Genomic DNA, 20,376 nt, shown 5'->3' with positions numbered 1-20,376 from the left:
GAGACACGATGAAAATCAACTGATCACAAACCCAACTAGGGGCGTTTGGTTTTCTGCGCCTTGACCATGGCGCGTGATTTGGGCAAATTTCCTTAATAAAGACACTTGCGCACATTTGTTCCAAATTTTTTTAGTTAATATCAGCCATATATTCCACCAACGTCCACCTTAAACTGGTTAATTTGATGAATTTACCACGTTGGATGCCTTACGTGCCACGTGGTCTCTTTCTTAACATCAGGCCCCGTTCATTTTGCCGATTCGAGTTTAGAATTCGAATTTTGTTACAGTAAAAAACTCTCAGAAATGGTCAAATCTAACTTTTTTACTACAGTAAAAAGCTCTCATATAAAATCACATCTCAACTCGAATTACAAACTCGAATCAGCGAAGTGAACGGGTTGCACTTTGCCATTTCCTCTAATATTGAATGAAGAAACGATAAGAATTTCATTCTTGGGGTAAAGAAAGATCTTTGCCATCCGAGAAGGGAACTTTTTATTTTGGCAATGAAAATGGGTTCTCATTTTTCTAGTATTTTAGCGATGCATTACAAGGTTTAATGAGTTCCATTATATGATTCAAGCACAATATTTCAAAAAATAAAAATAAAAATCCATGTGTGCTATGCGTGCTTCATATCATAGTTCCAATAGACTCCAATCCTACTTTCTTTTTGACGTGTTTCGGAGAAAGAAAAGGGGATGAAATTCGGAAACAATATTTACCATCATGCCATGCCCACGAGTGCTTCATATCGTGTTGGGATTATATTAGAGAGATCGTAATATGTCTCTCAAATTAAATCACACAAATATAGTCATTGTGAAGTACCACAACATTTACTGTGGTTGTGCAGGGGCGTTGCAGCGAGTTTAGAAGCGCTGCAGCCCATGGACTGTGCCTATTTAGCGCAGCTTGCAGCAGGACAAGCACTGCAGTGCCCAACTTGGGCGCTGCAGAGCCATGCAGTGCAATCTGGCACAGTTTACTGCTGCCAGATGCGCTGCAAACAGGCGCTGCTGTGCAGCCCCGAAGGGCTGTTTCTCTGGCTTATGCGCTGCAGCGGGAAAAAATATCTGCTACAGTGCAAATACTGCAGAAATAAGTGTTTTCGTGTAATTTTGAGATCTGAAACGTTTTGGACCATTACATCCATTGGTGATATGTTTTCACACATATCCAAACACCTATTAGCAATATATATAACTATTGTAATAGATGTATGAATCAACGAAGGGATACCTTTACAATAAAAATGTACCTTTATGTGAATGGTTATGATATTTGAAGAGGATGTGTTCATTAATGAAATGATACCTCTATCTTATCCAGAAAATTTACAGACTTTATTCATGTTTTGAAACATAATATTATTACTAGATATTGTGTTCTTGGGTTTGTTGTATCTTGTGGGTAATTTACAATAGAAACTAAATAGTAAACTTTGAGAAGTGAGTGCAAATAAAACATTAAATGAAATTATTACTATACACCTCAAACCCTCTTGTTTTATGCATTCTTTTCATTCTCTACACTCAAATTGTCCAACAGATTAGCTCGTTAAAGTTTCGCATCATTTTCATGCCAGTCTACGATGAAAATTACAGAAAATAGACAAATATCTCTTAAAGTGCATGGGTCTAAATTTTGATTAATATCTTTTTTAGTTAAATGACTATATTAGTTAAAAGAGTACTAATCAAAAGTAAAAAATAAAAATACAGACCGTGCACTCTAAGGTAAGTTCAACAATTTTCTCATGAAAAATCTTAAATCCAGTTGGACCGTAAGCCCCTAAAACATCTCATGCTATGCCTTTACAGTTGGCACAATTGGACCATTAGTTCAGCCCATTTTAGAACCTAAAAAAATAGGACAATCTTGACAAATACCCTTTGAAAGTGCGTGTGTTAGGATTTTTACTCTTCACTCTTAATTCATAACCTTTTTAGTCAAATAATTACACTAACAAAAGAGTATTTATCAAGAGTAATGAGTAAAGGTCCAGACTCATTGATTAATGCCCAAAAGTGATGTTCACAAGCGGTCAATTGTAGAATACAAGGGCGGTCGTATCCACAGAGAGATATTAAAATAACAAGAAAAATTAGCAGAATAAGAGCATTAGAGAAAAATAAATAACAACTGAATTAAAGAAAAATAAGAGTTTTTTGAGATTTTTGTTGCAAATAAAAAGGAGAGAAAATTTGTGTGAAAGAAATTCAGTAATAAAAACAGTAAGGTGTCGAGAATCTCTAATGTTTCGTTTACCAATTCAAGTTTTGATTCACAAAATAAAAGGATCGGATAAATTAAATCTCTATGTTGACTCCGAAAATATTATCATTACAAGTTATCCAAAATTGACAATATATTAATTTGACAATATTGTAGTAAAAGACAATTTGTAAAATAATTTGAATAACAAAACAATGCGTGACAGAATTACATAAGAAAAGCGTGACTGAACTTATATAAAATTGGCACACAATATTTTGAAAAGTAATAGAAAGATAGATGAGGTTTAATTCATTCATATATTAAACTTTACAGCACATGGAATCAAAAGTCTGAATTGGGTCACTCAACAAAAGTTCATCTCTAACCTCACCAAGAAAACTCTAGCCTAACTTGGAAAACATTCTCACAAGTTCTACAGAGAAAATATGAGAGTGACAGCAAGACGACAGAAAACTGAATATTAAAAGTTTCTGAAACCTTAGGCTACCCCCGTATTTATAGTGTTTAGAGGTTGCCTATCAAATAAGAAAACAAACAATAAAAATAGAAAATTACAAAGGAAAAGGAAACATAATAAAATTACACATAAATTAGGAGAAATCATATATTTAATTTGGAGAAAAAATCTGGTAATTTGCTCTGATTTTTTGGGACGAAATTCAGATTCAGCAACCAATTGGACACGTGTCGCACTACGATTGGAAGATGGAGTCAGATCGCCATGCGTCGCGTTCGGAGTGGAAGAAGTGTGCTGGCACTGGTCAGAGCAGGGGACAGGGTTGACAGCTGGCGCGCATTCACTGGAAGCTCAGGTTGGCAACGCAGACGCGGGACCTACGCGGATTAAAGCCTTAGACGCACGCTGACGTTTGCGTGGATGAAACGTGCATGCCGAGAGAAGGCGTACTGGTGACGCGCGTGAGGAAGAGTCGGGAAGCGAGGAAGGGCTGGGGCCCACGCGGAGGGAAAAGACAGTGGCTCGGCTCGGCTGACGCGACTCTCCCTCTGGCTCGTGTGGCTCGGCTGAAAGGCTTAAAAATATGGCTTTCATGGCTTCTTCTTGTGTAGCTTTTTACACTGCTCTCATCTATAAATAATTAAGCAAAAACTAGACAAATTCTAATTAAAAATATTATGAATAAAAATAATGAAATTATTTAATTAAAGCTTAAATATTTTAATATTATATAAATCAAAAGCAGTATTTAGGGTGTATTTTTATGCATTAAGCACAACCTCCAACCAGCTTATTGGTAGTCTCTAGCAATCCAAGCGCAAGAGAAATCATGTCACAAAGAAAATTGAGTCTCAACTCGCTTAATCACCTGAGTATTTCAAACAAAGTGTCAGTAAAAAGTTAAGAGATACTATCAAGAGTAGTTCAGGTCAAACAGAAATTTACAGAAGTCTCAACTCCATTGATCTCACGGGTGTCAGAAATATTTAAGTGCGAAGGTTTTCTCTCATGGAGTTGGAAATGGAATAATCAATGCTCAGTGTGAGGAAGGTAAGATTTAGGACAAACAGTCAAACGAACATTGACCAAAAGATAGGTTAATTAACTACTAGAACATTCCACCATTCTTACCATAAACCAGCTTTTGAGATTTCGTTCAGGTCAAACAGAAATTTATAGAAACGAACAAAGAGCCCAAAAAAAATGCATAGGGAAATAAATTACTCTTTTTTTTCTTTTTTTTTTTTGACAAGAGACAACCTGCAATAATGAAGTGAATGTAGATAGGTGTTCTTTTGACAAACAGCTATATAGCATAAAATGTGATTAACACCAAACTACAGGATCTATAAAATGTTGCTCTTGCTCAGTTTTTTTTTTTTTTTACTAAAAGAAATGAGGCTCTATTATAAAAAATCATTCCTATCTAACCCAAAATCCATCCCTCAAGCATATGCACCAAGCATACCACTAATCATGTAATGATGTTCTAACAGTGATTTTACCAGCTCAAAAGATCAATGAAGGTTCAAAAGTCATTTTCTCTACTCTCTTAACTCACCAAAAATCAAGCACTTAAACTCAGGAATTTTCTCAGCTAACATGCATTAACATCCATCTTATCACAAGGTTTAGCACGTGCAAAAAGAAACTCTGGAAGTCATTTCTTAGTAACCAAGACAGCAAAAATTGACTCAAACCAAACATTTTGAAATCATACTCAGATAACTTTGCAAAAATTTTAACCCAAATATCATCATGACAAAAATCACTCTTACGCATGAATATGCTCACAACCCCCAACCAAAATCAGACAGTGTCCTCAGTGTCAAAAATTATAGAAATATAGAGAAAGAAGACACATGGACGATGAACATTCCATATATGAGCACAACTTGAGCTTCCTGATATGATTCTCTAAAAACACACACAAAAAAAAATGTAAAAAGAAACAAAGAAAATAGAAAATGAAAATATGGTACATGAGATGTGAGCAAACTACTCAGGGCTGGTAAACGGGGTTGTCGAGAATGATCTCTTCAACCTGGTTCACCCGCTCTAAGTAATTTTTCAGACGCTGGCCATTTACTTTGAAGATTCTCCCATCAGTCGGGTCCTCAACCTCAACAGCACCATTGGAAAAAACACGTTTTACTACGAACGGGCCAGTCCACCGCGACCTCAACTTACCGGGGTAGAGATGCAAATGGGAATCATAGAGATGAACCCGTTGATTCGGCTTAAAATTCTTCCTCAGGATATGCTTCTCATGAGCCGCTTTCATTTTTGCCTTGTAGATCCTGAAATTGTCATAAGCATCGTTCCTTAACTCCTCGATTTCAGAAAGCTGAAGTTTCCGATTGATACCTGCAGCGTTGAGATCAAAGTTGAGGGCTTTGGTAGCCCAATAAGCCTTATGTTCAAGCTCTACAGGTAGATGACAGGCTTTTCCAAAAACAAGCCGGTAAGGAGACATCCCAAGTTGGGTTTTATAAGCAGTGTGGTATGCCTAAAGTGTGTCTGGAAGGCACAGAGACCAATCCTTGTGATCAGGATTAACCGTCTTTTCCAGAATTTGCTTAATCTACCTATTGGCTAACTCAGCTTGGCCATTTGTCTGTGGGTGATATGCAGTCGAAACTTTATGAACCACACCGTATTTGCGCATCAGAGCCTCAAAAGAACGGTTGCAGAAATGGGTGCCTTGATCACTAATGATGGCACGCGGCGTTCCGAATCGAGATAACACATTTTCCTTTAAGAACTTTACAACAGTGGTGTTATAGTTGTTCCGGCACACCACGGCTTCTACCCACTTAGACACGTAATCCATAGTGAGAAGTATGTAGAGGAATCCATAAGAAGGTGGAAATGGTCCCATAAATTCTATCCCTCAGCAATCGAATATTTCTATGACGAGAATCGGGTTCAAGGGCATTATATGGCGACGGGACAAAGCACCTAGATTTTGGCACCTCTCACAGGAACGGCAGAAGTCATTGGTGTCCTTGAACAAAGTGGGCCAATAGAAACCACACTGTAAGATCTTTGCGGCGGTCTTCTTCACAGAAAAATGACCGCCACATGCATCATTATGGCAAAAGTTCAGGACACTAGACACTTCATCATCCGGGATACATCGTCTCATGATCTGGTCGAGGCAGTACTTAAAAAGATAGGGGTCATCCCAGTAAATGTTACGAACCTCGACCAAAAACTTCCTTTTGTCTTGTACACTCCAAGTAGATGGAATCTCGCCAGTCACCAAGTAGTTAACAATGTGAGCATACCATGGCATCTTAGTGACGGCGAAGAGATGTTCATCGGGGAAGTCATCTCTAATAGTAGGTCTTTCGGCGGAATCATGAAACTCAAGACGAGATAAGTGGTCCGCCACCACATTTTTTACTCCCTTCTTGTCCTTGATTGTCAAGTCAAATTCCTGCAGAAGAAGGATCCACCTAATTAAACGCGCCTTAGCATCCTTTTTAGAAAGAATGTGCTTAAGGGCAACATGATCTGTGAAGATGGTGATAGGTGAACCAATCAGATATGCATAGAACTTATCGAGAGTAAATACTACAGCAAGCAACTCTTTTTCGGTAGTTGAGTAGTTCATCTGAGCACTGTTCAGAGTACGGTTTACGTAGTAGACAACGAAAGGCTTCCCCTCCCTCTGTTGACCAAGAATGGCCCCCACAGCATAATTACTTGCGTCACACATGATCTCGAAAGGTAAGCTCTAATCTGGTGACTACATAATAAGGGCGGAAGTTAGTTTTGCGATGAGTGTTCGGAATGCATCCTCACACTCTTATGTCCAGTTGAACACAACATCTTTTGCTAGGAGGTTACTTAGCGGTCTCGCTATAGATGAAAAGTTATGAATGAACCTCCTGTAGAATCCGGCGTGCCCCAGAAAAGATCGAACATCCTTAACAGCCTTGGGGGTGGGCAAGTTAGAAATGAGTTCAACCTTGGAACGGTCGACCTTGATTCCTCTTTCAGAAATAATGTGCCCAAGAACTATGCCGGATGACACCATGCAATGACACTTATCCCAATTGAGCACGAGACCTTTCTCTTCACATCTTTATAGGACGGCTTCCAAGTTGAAAAGGCACGTGTCGAATGAATCTCTGAAGATTGTCAAGTCATCCATGAATACTTCCATGCATTTCTCAATCATGTCGTTGAAAATGCTCATCATACACCTCTAAAATGTGGCAGGTACGTTACACAGTCCAAATGGCATTCGCCGAAAGGCATAAGTACCAAAAGGACATGTGAATGTGGTTTTGTCCTGATCTTCTAATGCTATCTCTATATGATAATACCCTGCATAGCCATCGAGAAAACAATAGAAAGGATGACCTATCATATGTTCTAAGATTTGATCGATGAATGGAAGTGGGAAATGGTCTTTGCGAGTGGCGGCATTAAGCTTGCGATAGTCAATACACTTGCGCCAACCAGTCACGACCTTTGTGGGAACTAGAGCCCATTTTTCATTTTCCACCACAGTGACCCCCGATTTCTTTAGTACTACCTGGGTTGGACTAACCCACTTGCTATCAGCGACTGGGTAAATGATCCTAGCATCTAATAGCTTGAGAATCTCATTCTTCACAACTTCCTTTATTGTTGGATTTAATCTTCTTTGAGGATCTCTTCGGGGGTTAGCCCCTTCTTCCAAATGAATATGATGGAAGCAAATCAAAGGACTGATTCCTTTAATGTCAGCAACCGTCCAAGCCAATGCAGATTTATGCTTTTGCAGCATGTTGATTAACTGTTGCTCTTGTGACACATCGAGTTTGGATGAAATTATAACAGGAAAGGTATCGCCAACTCCCAAAAATGCATGCTTCAATCCTTCATGTAGTTGAGCAAGTTTGACTGTAGGGGTCTCCTCGATGGAAGGCTTTGGTTTCTCTCTCCTTTACGGAAGTTCCTCGAAACACAGTTGCTTAAACTTAATTTCTTTGTCCTATGAATTGTTGAAAATTACAGACAATTGAGCCAACTCAACAGAACCGGAATTTTCATAATCAGAATTTTGGAGGAGGTTTTCAAGATTTTCAGAGTTGCTTTGCAGTTGAACCTCTTTCTCGACAAGTGTGTCGATCTTGAATGTTTGGTGACACTCGTTGTCATCTTGTGTTTGTTTTACAATGTTGAAAACATTTACCTCGAGAGTCATGTTCCCAAAAAAGATCTTCATTAGACCATTTCTACAGTTAATTAAGGCATTTGCTGTCGCGAGGAATGGTCTTCCGAGGATGATCAGGATTTTTAACTCTACATCAACCACTGACTGAGTGTCCAAAACAACGAAATCCACAGAATAGTAAAACTTATCAATTTGCAATAACACGTCTTCAACTATTCCACGTGGTTTCTTGATGGATCAATCGGCCAATTGCAGTACTACAGGTGTCTGCTTAATCTCTCCAAGACCAAGTTGCGAGTAACTGAATAAGGCATGAGGTTTACACTCGCTCTAAGATCCAGCAATGCTTAGCCGAATTCGTGTGTCCCAATTGTGCAGGAAATGGTGGGACAACCAGGATCTTTGTACTTTAGCGGTGTCTTCTACTCAATCACCACATTCACTTGTTCTGTCAAGAATGCAATCTTCTTGACGTGGTGCTTTCTCTTTATGGTGCACAGATCCTTGATAACCTTGGCGTAGGCCAGCACTTGCTTGATCATGTGTAGTAAGGAAAAATTGATCTTCAATTGTGTCAAGTGCTCCAGGATCTCACTTTGATTTTCTGGCACTTTCCCAGCAGGTCGGAGAGCTTAGGGAAAAGGAACCTTTACCGAAATTTTTATTGGCTCTTCTTTCTCCTGAGCCAATTCTTCATTGCTTGAAGTGGTTGTACTTATCGATGGCGTGTCAAAATTCATACCACTTTAAGTAGAGATGGCGTTAACTTCTTTAATATTTTAACCTTCAGAGTTGGAAGTTTGAGCCATGTGCTGTCCTCTCAAATTGGACTGGGCTTGTGATGGAAATCTACCACGCTCCTGAACAGTTAAAGCTTATGTCAGCTTTGTGATTTGACTTTTGATTTTCTTATTCTCTTCCACTAGCTGCGTGAGCATTGAATCAACCATTTGATTCGTTTTATTTTGTGCGTCCATAAAAGCTTTTAGGGTATCCTCTAGAGAATTCCCTTTCGGCTGCATGTTATTCTGAGGCGCAAAATATGTCCTTAGTGGTTGAGATTGTTGTTCTGATCTCCATTGCCCTCCAGATGATTGTGCATGTTAGTTTGGATCTCTCCAACTAAAGTTTGGGTGGTTTTTCCAACCAGGATTGTAAGTTTATGATAAGGGTCCGTTAGGCTTCTTGTATGTGCCCAATGCATTGCACTACTCCTCGTATACCCCCCCTCATTTCACTAAAAGTGTGGCAATCCTGAGCTAGATGGCCCTCTCCACCACAAACGAAACATGGCTCATGTGCCTCTATCCTTGCCATCATGTGGGGTCCTTTACTATCTTTACTTTTGAGGGCCTTGATTTGCTTTATCAAAGCTTCAACTTGGGCCTTAAGGCTGTCATCTTCCCTTAATTGATAAACTCTAACTGGTCGGGACCTACTGGTGCTTTCAGTAGCACTTGGTCCAGTCCAAGTATGAGCTTTCTCAGCTAACTCATTCAGGTACTCGATAGTTTCGTCAGGATCCTTTTGGAGAAAATCCCCATTGCACGTTATCTCGACAAATTGGCGCTCTCGGATTGTGAGTCCATCGTAGAAATAGCTTACGAGGCGCCAACTTTCATATCCATGGTGGGGACACAGATTTAACAGATCTTTAAAATGCTCCCAAGCTTGATAAAGAGTTTCGTTTTCTTTCTGAGCGAAATTCGAGATCTGTCATTTCAAATTGTTGATCTCATGGTGTGGGAAATATTTGTTAAAGAATGTCATCATCATTTCTTCCCACGTACCAATAGACTTGGGCCTAAGAGAATACAGCCAGCTTTTGGCCTTGTCCTTCAGAGAGAAAGGGAAAACCTTCAATCTGACGGTATTTACGGCCTCAGCACAGCTGTGAAAGGTGGCCACCACCTCTTCAAACTCCTGGATGTGTACATATGGGTTCTCATTCTCTAAACCGTGAAAGGTTGGGAGAAGTGCAATCATGCCCGGCTTGAAATCCGTAGGCGGTGCATTTGGTGGGAACATGATGCAAGATGGGGTGGTCGTTCGCATTGGGTGCAGGTAATCTTGCAACGTCCTCTGCTAAACTTCCTCTTGTTGTGCCATTGCGAAGAGATTTTGAAATGCGAATTCCAACGACGAGTGTGAAGACAGAGGCGTAGAAGACGAGTCGGATAGAATTTCACTAGAGGTTTCTAGGTCTGGATGTTGAGCAAATCTCCCTAGCTCGTCTTTATACCGATGCATTCACCCAAAGTGGTTTTTTTTAAATTTTAAATTTTTTTAAATTTTTTTTTTTTTTGTTTTTATTTTTAATCAAAGCAAAAGAAAATAACTATATAGTAACGTAAATTACAACCACCGAGAGTGCTCACAGGAAAGACTATAGCTCTTGGCTAAATGAATAGTCTCCTAGACAGAGCAACGTTCCCAAGAAAGATTGGTGGGGCGATGCCCACTTAAGTACTAACTTTTTTAGACAGAACTCTCTCAGATTGTACTTTCCACGTAACCACACAATTATCCTCAAAATCAACTATTAAATTTTATTGAATAAATTATGAAATGTAATCTAATTAATAGAAACTATTCCTAAAGTCAAAAGCCTAAATCTACCAAATTATGAAATTCCTAGATTAAGATTCTAAATTAGTCAACTAATTACCACCTAATCACAATCTTAAAAATTAATAAAGACTTAAAAGGAAAAATTAAATTAGGCAATAATATAAAAGTCAACAATTAAAATATACAAATGGAGAAACAAAATAAAATCTTAGTTTATAAAAAAAAAAATAAAAGATTACAAGATCAAATCACAATCAATTTTAAAACTAAAAAGGAAAATAAGATTAACAATAAAGGCAAATTCAAAAAGTGTGAGATTTTTTTTTCAGCAATCAAAACTACGGGAATAAAAAAAAGAATGATAAAGTGAAATTTTTTTTTTTTTGGTTTCGATTAATGGACGAGAAAAGGAAAAAAACTATACAGCAACTTTGAACAAAGGCATGTTAACTTGCAGGCTGCATCCAACTTTCTCTTTTAAAAAAAAAAAAAAAGAAACGAAGAACAAAGCAACGGAAAGAGCAACAATGAACACAGACTCCAAAAGTTCACACATAAACCAAAAGAAGATTTTTTTTTTTTTTTTTGAAATAGACGATAAGAAAAGAGTAGAAAAAAAAATAAATGTATACTTACCTCTTTGGCTCAAAAATCTACTGATCAATCTTGCTAATAGCACCTTCCCGGCAACGGCGTCAAAATTTGATTAACGCCCAAAAGTGATGTTCACAAGTGGTCAATTGTAACAAAGAAGGGCGGCCGTATCCACAGAGAGATAACAAAATAGTAAGAAAAATTAGCAGAATAAGAGCATTAGAGAAAAATAAATAACAACTGAATTAAAGAAAAATAAGATTTTTTGAGATTTTTGTTGCAAATAAAAAGGAGAAAAAATTTGTGTGAAAGAAATTCAGTAGTAAAAACAGTAAGGTGTCGAGAATCCCTAATGTTTCGTTCACCAATAAAAGGATTGAATAAATTAAATCTTTATGTTGACTCCGAAAATATTATCATTACAAGTTATCCAAAATCGACAATATATCAATTTGACAATATTGCAGTAAAAGACAATTTATAAAATAATTTGAATAACAAAACAATGCATGACAGAATTACATAAGAAAAGTGTGACTGAACTTATATAAAAATTGACACACAATATTTTAAAGGGTAATAGAAAGATAGATGAGGTTTAATTCATTCAGATATTAAACTTTACAGCACATGGAATCAAAAGCCCGAATTGCGTCACTCAACAAAAGTTCATCTCTAACCTCACCAAGAAAACTCTAGCCTAACTTGCAAAATATTCTCACAAGTTCTACAGAGAAAATATGAGAGTGACAGCAAGACGACAGAAAACTGAATATTAAAAGCTTCTAAAAAATTAGGCTAACCCCCCTATTTATAGTGTTTAGAGGTTGCCTATCAAATAAGGAAACAAACAATAAAAAATAGAAAATTACAAAGGAAAAAGAAACAAAATAAAATTACACATAAATTATGAGAAATCATATATTTAATTTGGGGAAGAAATATGGTAATTTGCTCTGATTTTTTGGGAAGAAATTCGGATTCAGCAACCAATGGGACACGTGTCGCACTACGATTGGAAGATGGAGTCAGATCACCACGTGTCGCGCTTGGAGTGGAAGAAGTGTGTTGGCACTGGTCAGAGCAAGGGACAGGGTTGACAATTGGCGCGCATTCACTGGAAGCTCAGGCTGGCAATGCAGAGGCGGGACCCACGCGGATTAAAGCCTTGGACGCGTGCTAACGTTTGCGTGGAAGAAACACGCGTGCTGAGAGAAAGCGTGCTGGTGACGCGCGCGAGGAAGAGTCGGGAAGCGAGGAAGGGCTTGGGCCCATACGGAGGGAAAAGATAGTGGCTCGGCTCGGCTGACGCGGCTCTCCCTCTGGCTCGTGTGGCTCGGTTGAAAGGCTTAAAAATATGGCTTTCATGGCTTCTTCTTGTGTAGCTTTTTACACTGCTTTCATCTGTAAATAATTAAGTAAAAACTAGACAAATTCGAATTAAAAATATTATGGAGAAAAATAATGGAATTGTTTAATTAAAGCTTAAATATTTTAATATTGTATAAATCAAAAGCAGTATTTAGGGTGTATTTTTATGCACTAATCACTCATGCACTGTCAATAGTAAATTCTTCATTTTATCAAAAAATATATATATATATATTTTAAACTCTCTCCACATAGAAAGTAACAGTTCATTTAAAGTAAAAAAGAGAACATTGTTGAACTTACCCTTAAGAGTGCATGGGTTATAATTTTTACTCTCCATTTTTTATTAATATCCTTTTGTTAGTATAATTATTTGACTAAAGAGGTTATTATTCAAGAGCAAGAGATAAAAATTCTAACCACACTTTAAGAAGATATTTATCTCTTTCCTCAGGGAAAAATAATAATGATAGATTTATATTTTATTACTAAGAAAAAAATATTGATGTAGTATCATAATTCACCAACTTAAAAATATTAATTTTCTTTTTATTTAACATGACAAGGGACTAGTAACATCAAGAAAATTAATACAAACCAATATATACTTTTTTAATCTTAAGAGGATTAATTATAATATTTTTGTAATTTTTTAATCATTAAAAAATATATAAAATTAACATGAAAGTTACATCTTACAAAATGAGAAGAGAAAACGGAAATGGTAGTAAACAACATATTTGTGAAACTAAATTAAGTAAATAATAAATTTAAAATTAGTTGAAGTGAATAATGTAAATATTTCATTTGTGACTAGTAAAACATAATTTATGTGGTAAAAATCTTTATTTAAGTGAACAAAAATCTTTTTACCAATCGTAAAAAGAAAATTTACATGGAAAAAAATCTTTTTACTAGTCGCAAATAAACCATTTACTGGTAAATTACTATTTATTTCAAATAGTTTTAAAATTTACTATTCACTTAATTTAGTTTCATAAATCTATTATTTATTACATTCTTCCGAGAAAAAAAAATTGTATTCATCATGTTGGTCAGCCTATCCACATTGTGTCCTATAAGTCATGTTTTCATACTCGCGTGTTTTCGTGTTGTGTCGTGTCATGTTTATGTACTTAAAATTATCTGATACAATTCACCTGTTGCGCTTAGCCAAGTTGTCAATGTAACTGTGTCATGTCGTGTCAGTCTAAAATCTTTTGTGTTGTGCTATTGAAACTAACATTATACATTATATAGTACTTTTTTGTATCATTAAAGATTTTTTTCTGATATTAGTATTTGACAAAAATATTTTATTTTAAACCGATTAGCTAGTGATAGCTTTCACTTAAACAAAACAAATGAAAACTGAAATGATGAATTTGTTGTCTACCCGTTTAGAAAAGAAAGGGGAGAAAATTTAGCAATTATTTATGTGTGATTGCGTAAGCATGAGGACAATTCGTAAAGACAAATATCTTTTCTGTCTTGGTTAAGTCTTAAAGTGGTGATTTTGATTAGCATTTTATCTTTGAGAAAAATAAAAGTAGAAGTAGAAAACAATTTACGCCTCCTCGAATAAAACTTTCTTTTGTATTTTTAAAAGTAAAACGAATATTTTGCAAGATATTGCGGCATAATTGTGTCATTATCATTCCTGAAATATATAAAATAAGGTAATGTGTTGAATTTGGATTTGGTTGGAAGGTTTATGACTTGATACAAAGAGCACTTTAGCTTAAGCCATACCGTCCACGTTTTCCTCCCCAATTATGGGATGCTGCAAAATTTCGTATAAAGTTCCAAAAAAGTCCTCTGAATCCGACTAATAACTAACTCTCAGCAGTAGTACTTTATGACCTACAGAAAAATAATTTAAAAATAAAATAAAATAAAATAAAATAAACAACATACAATATTTATTAAGGAGATTACCTAGTGTACCGGTAAATTAATTTTTTTTAATGATTAAATTTATATATATTTTAATTTTTTACGTGATTTTATATGAATTTAACGAATAAAAAATTTGACATACCATTAAGTTGACGTATCGAAAAAGATCTCTATTAATAATAGCTTTGCAGTTTGCCCCGCAAAAAACGGAGGAAAGTCCACATCACAACGTTTTTCACGAATGAAATGGAGACTTCATTTAAACGACTGTTCTTGGAAGGACTTTTGTATAAATTTGAGCGTTTCCTTGGCAATATTTGTCTGACCAGAAACTTAGTTTGTTTCCAGGTCTGGTAAACTTTTGGTGTTTTTATAATACAATATTCTAACTCGTCTTTCTTATTGTCTTTTTCAAAATGATTTTTATTAGTTTTGAGACTCGAACTTAAATCAGGACAAAGCTAAGTAAGACCAATCTGAGAAAAGAACAAAATATGTCTTTGTTGAGATAAATAAATTTTAGAATATATTCTTTATAAATCTAACTATAGCTATAACCATGCCGAGTCGTGCACAACTCTAGCTTCTATTTCTATTTTCGTCCGTTTTCTCTTCTTTTTTCTCAGGTCTTCAAATTACCCTAATTATTATTTTTTTCAAGGGAAAAAACAAGAAAGGGAAAATAATAACAATAGATATTTGAAAAAAAAATAAAATAAATTTTTGTTTTTTCTATTTAAGATTTATGTTCAATGTTTTCGCTGGTTCAGACTTTAGAGTATGAAATGACCAATTATTATGCGTATGCATGTAAGCTAGGTGGCCGCGGGGCGTCGCAATAAGTATAAATCCTTGCCTATATACATAGATCAATAAATTGTAAACTGTAAAGATACATGCAATAATTAGTATAATATAGTTTCTTAGACTTGCTTTGGAGTTAATAAACCCTATAAGTTCATTCATAATACAACATCAAAAAAGAGTAGTAAAATATTAAAGAACGTTGCCGCTTGCCATTTATCACTGAGGCTGCTGAAAAACTTCCACATGAATTCTTCCCCTGCTTGAGTAGAGTTTTTCCAACAGCGCAGTAGCTTTTCATCTTTATTTAAGACATTAATTAAGCCACCTTACCTAGTAATCTAATGAACAAAAGTATTGCCGAATTGTACATGAAACCCTCTTAATTTATACTAGTTATAATTCCCTTAATCTTATTTTAAAAAAAATTGAGACTATGAGCCAGGAATGAATAATTATAACTAAGACCTATATGAAAACGGATTAATTAAATACGTCCAAGAAAAGTGACATAAACTTTAAAATGAGGTACCGGCTCAAGGACTAGGCAAATTAGGCACTCTCCTAAGGTCCCTTAGCCGTTCAAGCCCCTTTATTATTATTACTTTTATTATTCTTTTTTTAATAGGTTTGCACTTTACAATTGGAAGGCCCCATTTTTGTCATGAGAATAAATATAGTAGTATATGATATCATCAAAGACCTCTACTTAATTTTCGAAATTGAGGCCTCTATTCATATTTCAGGTTGTGAGTGTACACACACACACACACAATATAAATATATATATATATATATACACTTTAATTAGGCTTGCTATAATAGACCTCTAATGTATTTTTTAAGCAAGATAAAAAAATCATGACTATATATTAAAATAATGTAAACTTGAAATGTTGAATTTCTACGTAAAATTCTTCTTATTGTTTCAGGTTTTCTATATCTATATATCTATATTTACACAACTTTATAGGATCCATATATTAAATAGTACAATTTCAATTATATATTACTTGCAGACTTAAACTTGAAAATTAGTATTAGTGTTTAATGGTTTTTGTTTCCCAATAAAAACTATTAGTTGGAGTTAAATATTATACTTGTTAACTATTATATTTATTTCAATCTCTTAACTTCTAATTCGATTTTCTTTTTTATTTTTATAAGTATCACCTTATTTGGAGAAAAATTTTGAAAGAATAAAAAAGATTTGTTACCAGAATGTGTTATTAAAACTAAGCTATTGAATTCTCTTATAAAATAAATTTTTTTTTTTTAAAAAAAAGAAGAAAAAAACACCTTGAACATTATATTAAGAAGAAGCATATTCTATAAATTTTGAACATTATATAGAGCAAAATATTAAGGTCATATTTATTTCACTAATTTGAGTTTAGAATTTAAATTTTGTTACAGTAAAAAATTTTCACAAACAGTCATATTTAATTTTTTTACTATAATAAAAATTTTTTATATAAAATTACATCTCAATTTAAATTAAAAATTTAAATTAATGAATTAAATGGACGATAAAATTACTTAGGTACGTGACTGTGGGATGTTAGTATGAAATTTTCGCCAAATTAGGCCTGCCTCCTATAGTCTCCAGTCTTAAGCCGCCCAGAACCAAAATCAACGTGTTTCAATCCAGCTTTGCATTGGCTCCGCACTCCACCTGTACAAGAAGACAAAAACAATTTATGTAAGTTTGTAGGCCCCACTTGAAAAAGATGTACAGTGTAAAACGTGATGGAGTGCCATGTGTGACGGAGTTACCCGGAGTTAACGTTTTTAAAATAATTTTATTTTTAATATAAAAATAAAAATGAGATTATTTTGAGAATTATTATAAAATTGATTTGATTAATTTTTTAAGAAAATATTTTGAATATAATAAAAAAATAAAATTGTGTTTAGTTATAATTATTAATTAATATATTATAATATTATTGATAAATATTGAAAAATAAAAACAGAAAAAAAAAAATAATTTTAATCGTTTTTTAATTTTTTCACAAAAACTATTCTTACTGTTGTTAGTTTTCGTTTTCATTTTTAAAATAAACAAAGACAGTTTACATATCATTTTCATTTTTATATCTTAAAAGACGTATAAAAATATTTTTAAAAATAAAATAAAAAATCAATTTCAAATGCACTCATTATTTGGCATGCCGATTAAATAGACCATTTATATATAAACGGGACAACTGTTATAAACGTTAGGTATCCTTCAGAAACACAACTAGATAAGGGTCTCGCATATATTTCGGCTGCGAACTGCTACCTAGTTTCATGAACGACATTCATTGCTCCACTTAGTTTGGACGTACATTCAACCTTTACATGTATTACTCAATATATATCTTTGCAAAATATACAACCAGATACGATATTAACAATTAGTTCATGTAACTTAAATAGGCTTTACATGCATTCAATTAAAAAAAAAAAAAAAAGCTCACATGTAATTAAACATATTATTAGCTATTCATTTTCTGATAAATTTGCTCAACTTGTTCAAGAAGTGAGAACTGAAAAGAAAAGTCAATTCTCTTTTTGCAAACTGCTGTTCTAGCATTCAAAAATTAAGAGAAAAAAGAATCTTTCAAAAAAAAAATAATTATAATAAAAAGAGGACAGATTTTTAGGACTAACTAGAATATTAAACAGCCATAAATGTGGAAATACAGTGCCATGCAATGGCCGCGCCATTGATAGCGGCAGACGATTAGTTATATTAATTGACTAGCGTTTTTAGCTCCAAATTGTGATCATAAAAGCCTCTAATACGTGGCATTCATAGGGTCCCTATGTAGACCCTAGCTGTAATAAAATCTAAAGCACGGTTCCTTAATTCCTGTATTTTTTAATTTATTTTTCTTGTTTCTTCACTTTGAAACTTTGAAAGTCCAACATCATTTGTCTCGTTAGTCGTTACCTTTCATTCTACAGTGATCTTCTAAACGACTATATAATGGTTCGGCGCACCCATGAATCTTCACAAGCACATTCCTCCTAAAGAAGCGCAAACTTGGCCAAACCAACTTAATTTAGAAAACTTATAGCTTCTTTTAGTCACCCCCGCCATATTATCCATTTATCCCACAGAAAGCTTCACCAAATGGCGTCAAAATTTTGCTTGAAGGCCCTCGCACTCATTGCTCTTGCCCTTTGCGTCCAAGGCACCCTTGGTTTGTCAATTCTCGTGATATTTTTCTAAATTATATATATACATTATATGCTTTATATACATACATATATAATGTTATATACATTGTATGTTATACATAAATATAAGCAAATATTGGGTTTTTTTTTTTTTTTTTTTTTTTTAAAGGAGGAATAACGTGTGAGAAGCTAGACCAAGACACCTGCGCGTTCGCGGTGTCGTCGTCGGGGAAACGGTGCGTTTTGGAGAAGCATGTGAAGAGGAGTGGGAAAGAAGCCTACACATGCCGTGCGTCGGACATCGAGGCGGACAAACTGAAGGACGTGATTGAGAGCGACGAGTGTATCAAAGCATGTGGACTTGACCGCAGAACTCTTGGAATCTCATCCGACTCTCTCCTTGAGTCTCGCTTCACACGACAGCTTTGCTCCCCAAACTGCTACGATGCTTGCCACAACGTTGTTGACCTTTACTTCAATCTCGCCGCCGGTGAAGGTGAATAAATTGTGTCGTTTTTACGTTAGAGCCAAAGTAGCAAGAAGGACGAAAAGTCGACATTTTTTGGCTTAACATATATTTTAACACAATTCTTTTTTTTTTTTAGACGCTATTATATGATTTCATTAACTCTCTATTTTTTTGTCGTTAAAAACGGAAATTTTAATAGGAGTTAAGTTGGTCTAATTTAAATTGAAAGTGTAAAGTGGAAGTTGTTAGAATTTAGAGAGTAAAGTGAAAATAATCCTAAAGTTAGAACTCTTGGAATCTCATCCGACTCTCTCCTTGAGTCTCGCTTCACACGACAGCTTTGCTCCCCAAACTGCTACGATGCTTGCCACAACGTTGTTGACCTTTACTTCAATCTCGCCGCCGGTGAAGGTGAATAAATTGTGTCGTTTTTACGTTAGAGCCAAAGTAGCAAGAGTGACGAAAAGTCGACATTTCTTGGCTTAACATATATTTTAACACAATTCTTTTTTTTAGACGCTATTATATGATTTCATTAACTCTATTTTTTTTGTCGTTAAAAACGGAAATTTTAATAGAAGGAGTTAAGTTGGTCTAATTTAAATTGGAAGTGTAAAGTGGAAGTTGTCAGAATTTAGAGAGTAAAGTGAAAATAACCCTAAAGTTTGATTTTAATTATTTACTTATTTGTTTGTGTATAGGTGTGTTTCTTCCGAAACTATGTGAAGCGCAAGCCGGAAATGTTCGCCGAGAGATGGCTGAGCTCCGAAGCTCCGGTTTTGTTGTTGCACCGGGGCCACTTCACCCTGCTAAGCTTGAAGTTGCACCAGCTATTAGCCCAGCTTTTCCACCTTTCTGATTTTTTTTTTTAATTCAGTAATAATATACTATGATAAGAAGGAGTTAGTAAAATATATCAATAGGTATGATGGAGTTGCGCCGAGGTTTTAGTGATCACTAGGGTTTAGTAGCCGGACTTGAGTATTCACCATCCTTTTTGGATGTTATAATATTCATGTCATGTGCGAGTGATGAGTTTGTTATTGTGGACTGGTGTGATTTTGTACTACAATGCTTTCAAATAATATGTATAATCTTGTATTCTTACATATATATTATATAGTGGATTTTATGAATCAAATAAAAAAATAGGGTTCTTTATTAATATATTATATGGTGCTTTTACACTCTTCATGACATACAATTATTTGGTCCTCCACTTGTTCATTTACTTTTTTCCCCTTAACGGGATTTGCTCTGCAATATTATCACGATGTTAATTTAGTGGAGAAAGCAAAAGAAGATCTGACTTTAATATTGTACCGATTAATTTGGGGAAAGTTGTGTGAAATCTAACATTTATCTAGAACGAATTGTATGACTTATTTGTCACGCACATGTGCCGTGATTTTGCAGTTAGACCTTCCTCAACATTTTGACTATGTATTTGGTTACACATCCTCCTCTGGCCTAGTCAATTGGTCTCGATCAAACTGTTGTTTTGGGAAAGTTGAGTAATTAATATAATAATATGAGGTGTTGAATATTTCTAAGCGTATCGAACAGGGCCATAAAAGTTGAGGCGAATGTAGGAGGTTGTTCAATATATATATATATATATAT

The 20,376-nt window shown here is 35.0% G+C and overlaps 1 protein-coding gene, 1 non-coding gene and 1 pseudogene across 2 annotated transcripts; 2 read left to right on the top strand and 1 right to left on the bottom strand.

The window, feature by feature from the left end:
• Positions 1-4,703: 4,703 nt before the first annotated feature.
• Positions 4,704-9,929, bottom strand: LOC112093911 (annotated as a pseudogene).
• LOC112093912 lies at positions 9,496-9,602 on the top strand. The gene has a single exon (XR_002903264.1). It is a non-coding gene; the product is annotated as a small nucleolar RNA R71 (small nucleolar RNA).
• An 8,205-nt stretch (positions 9,930-18,134) lies between the features above and the next one.
• On the top strand, positions 18,135-19,910 carry LOC21389927. The gene is made up of 4 exons (XM_024173453.1): positions 18,135-18,307; positions 18,454-18,667; positions 19,052-19,164; positions 19,455-19,910. Exons 1-4 carry the CDS (start codon positions 18,238-18,240, stop codon positions 19,610-19,612), a joined length of 555 nt encoding a protein of 184 aa, XP_024029221.1. The 5' UTR covers positions 18,135-18,237; the 3' UTR covers positions 19,613-19,910.
• The last annotated feature ends 466 nt before the right edge of the window (positions 19,911-20,376 follow it).

The sequence above is a fragment of the Morus notabilis genome, unplaced genomic scaffold, assembly GCF_000414095.1.
Source record: "Morus notabilis unplaced genomic scaffold, ASM41409v2 Scaffold1639, whole genome shotgun sequence".
NCBI classification, from domain to species: domain Eukaryota; kingdom Viridiplantae; phylum Streptophyta; class Magnoliopsida; order Rosales; family Moraceae; genus Morus; species Morus notabilis.
This window is presented reverse-complemented; position numbering and strand designations above follow the sequence as displayed.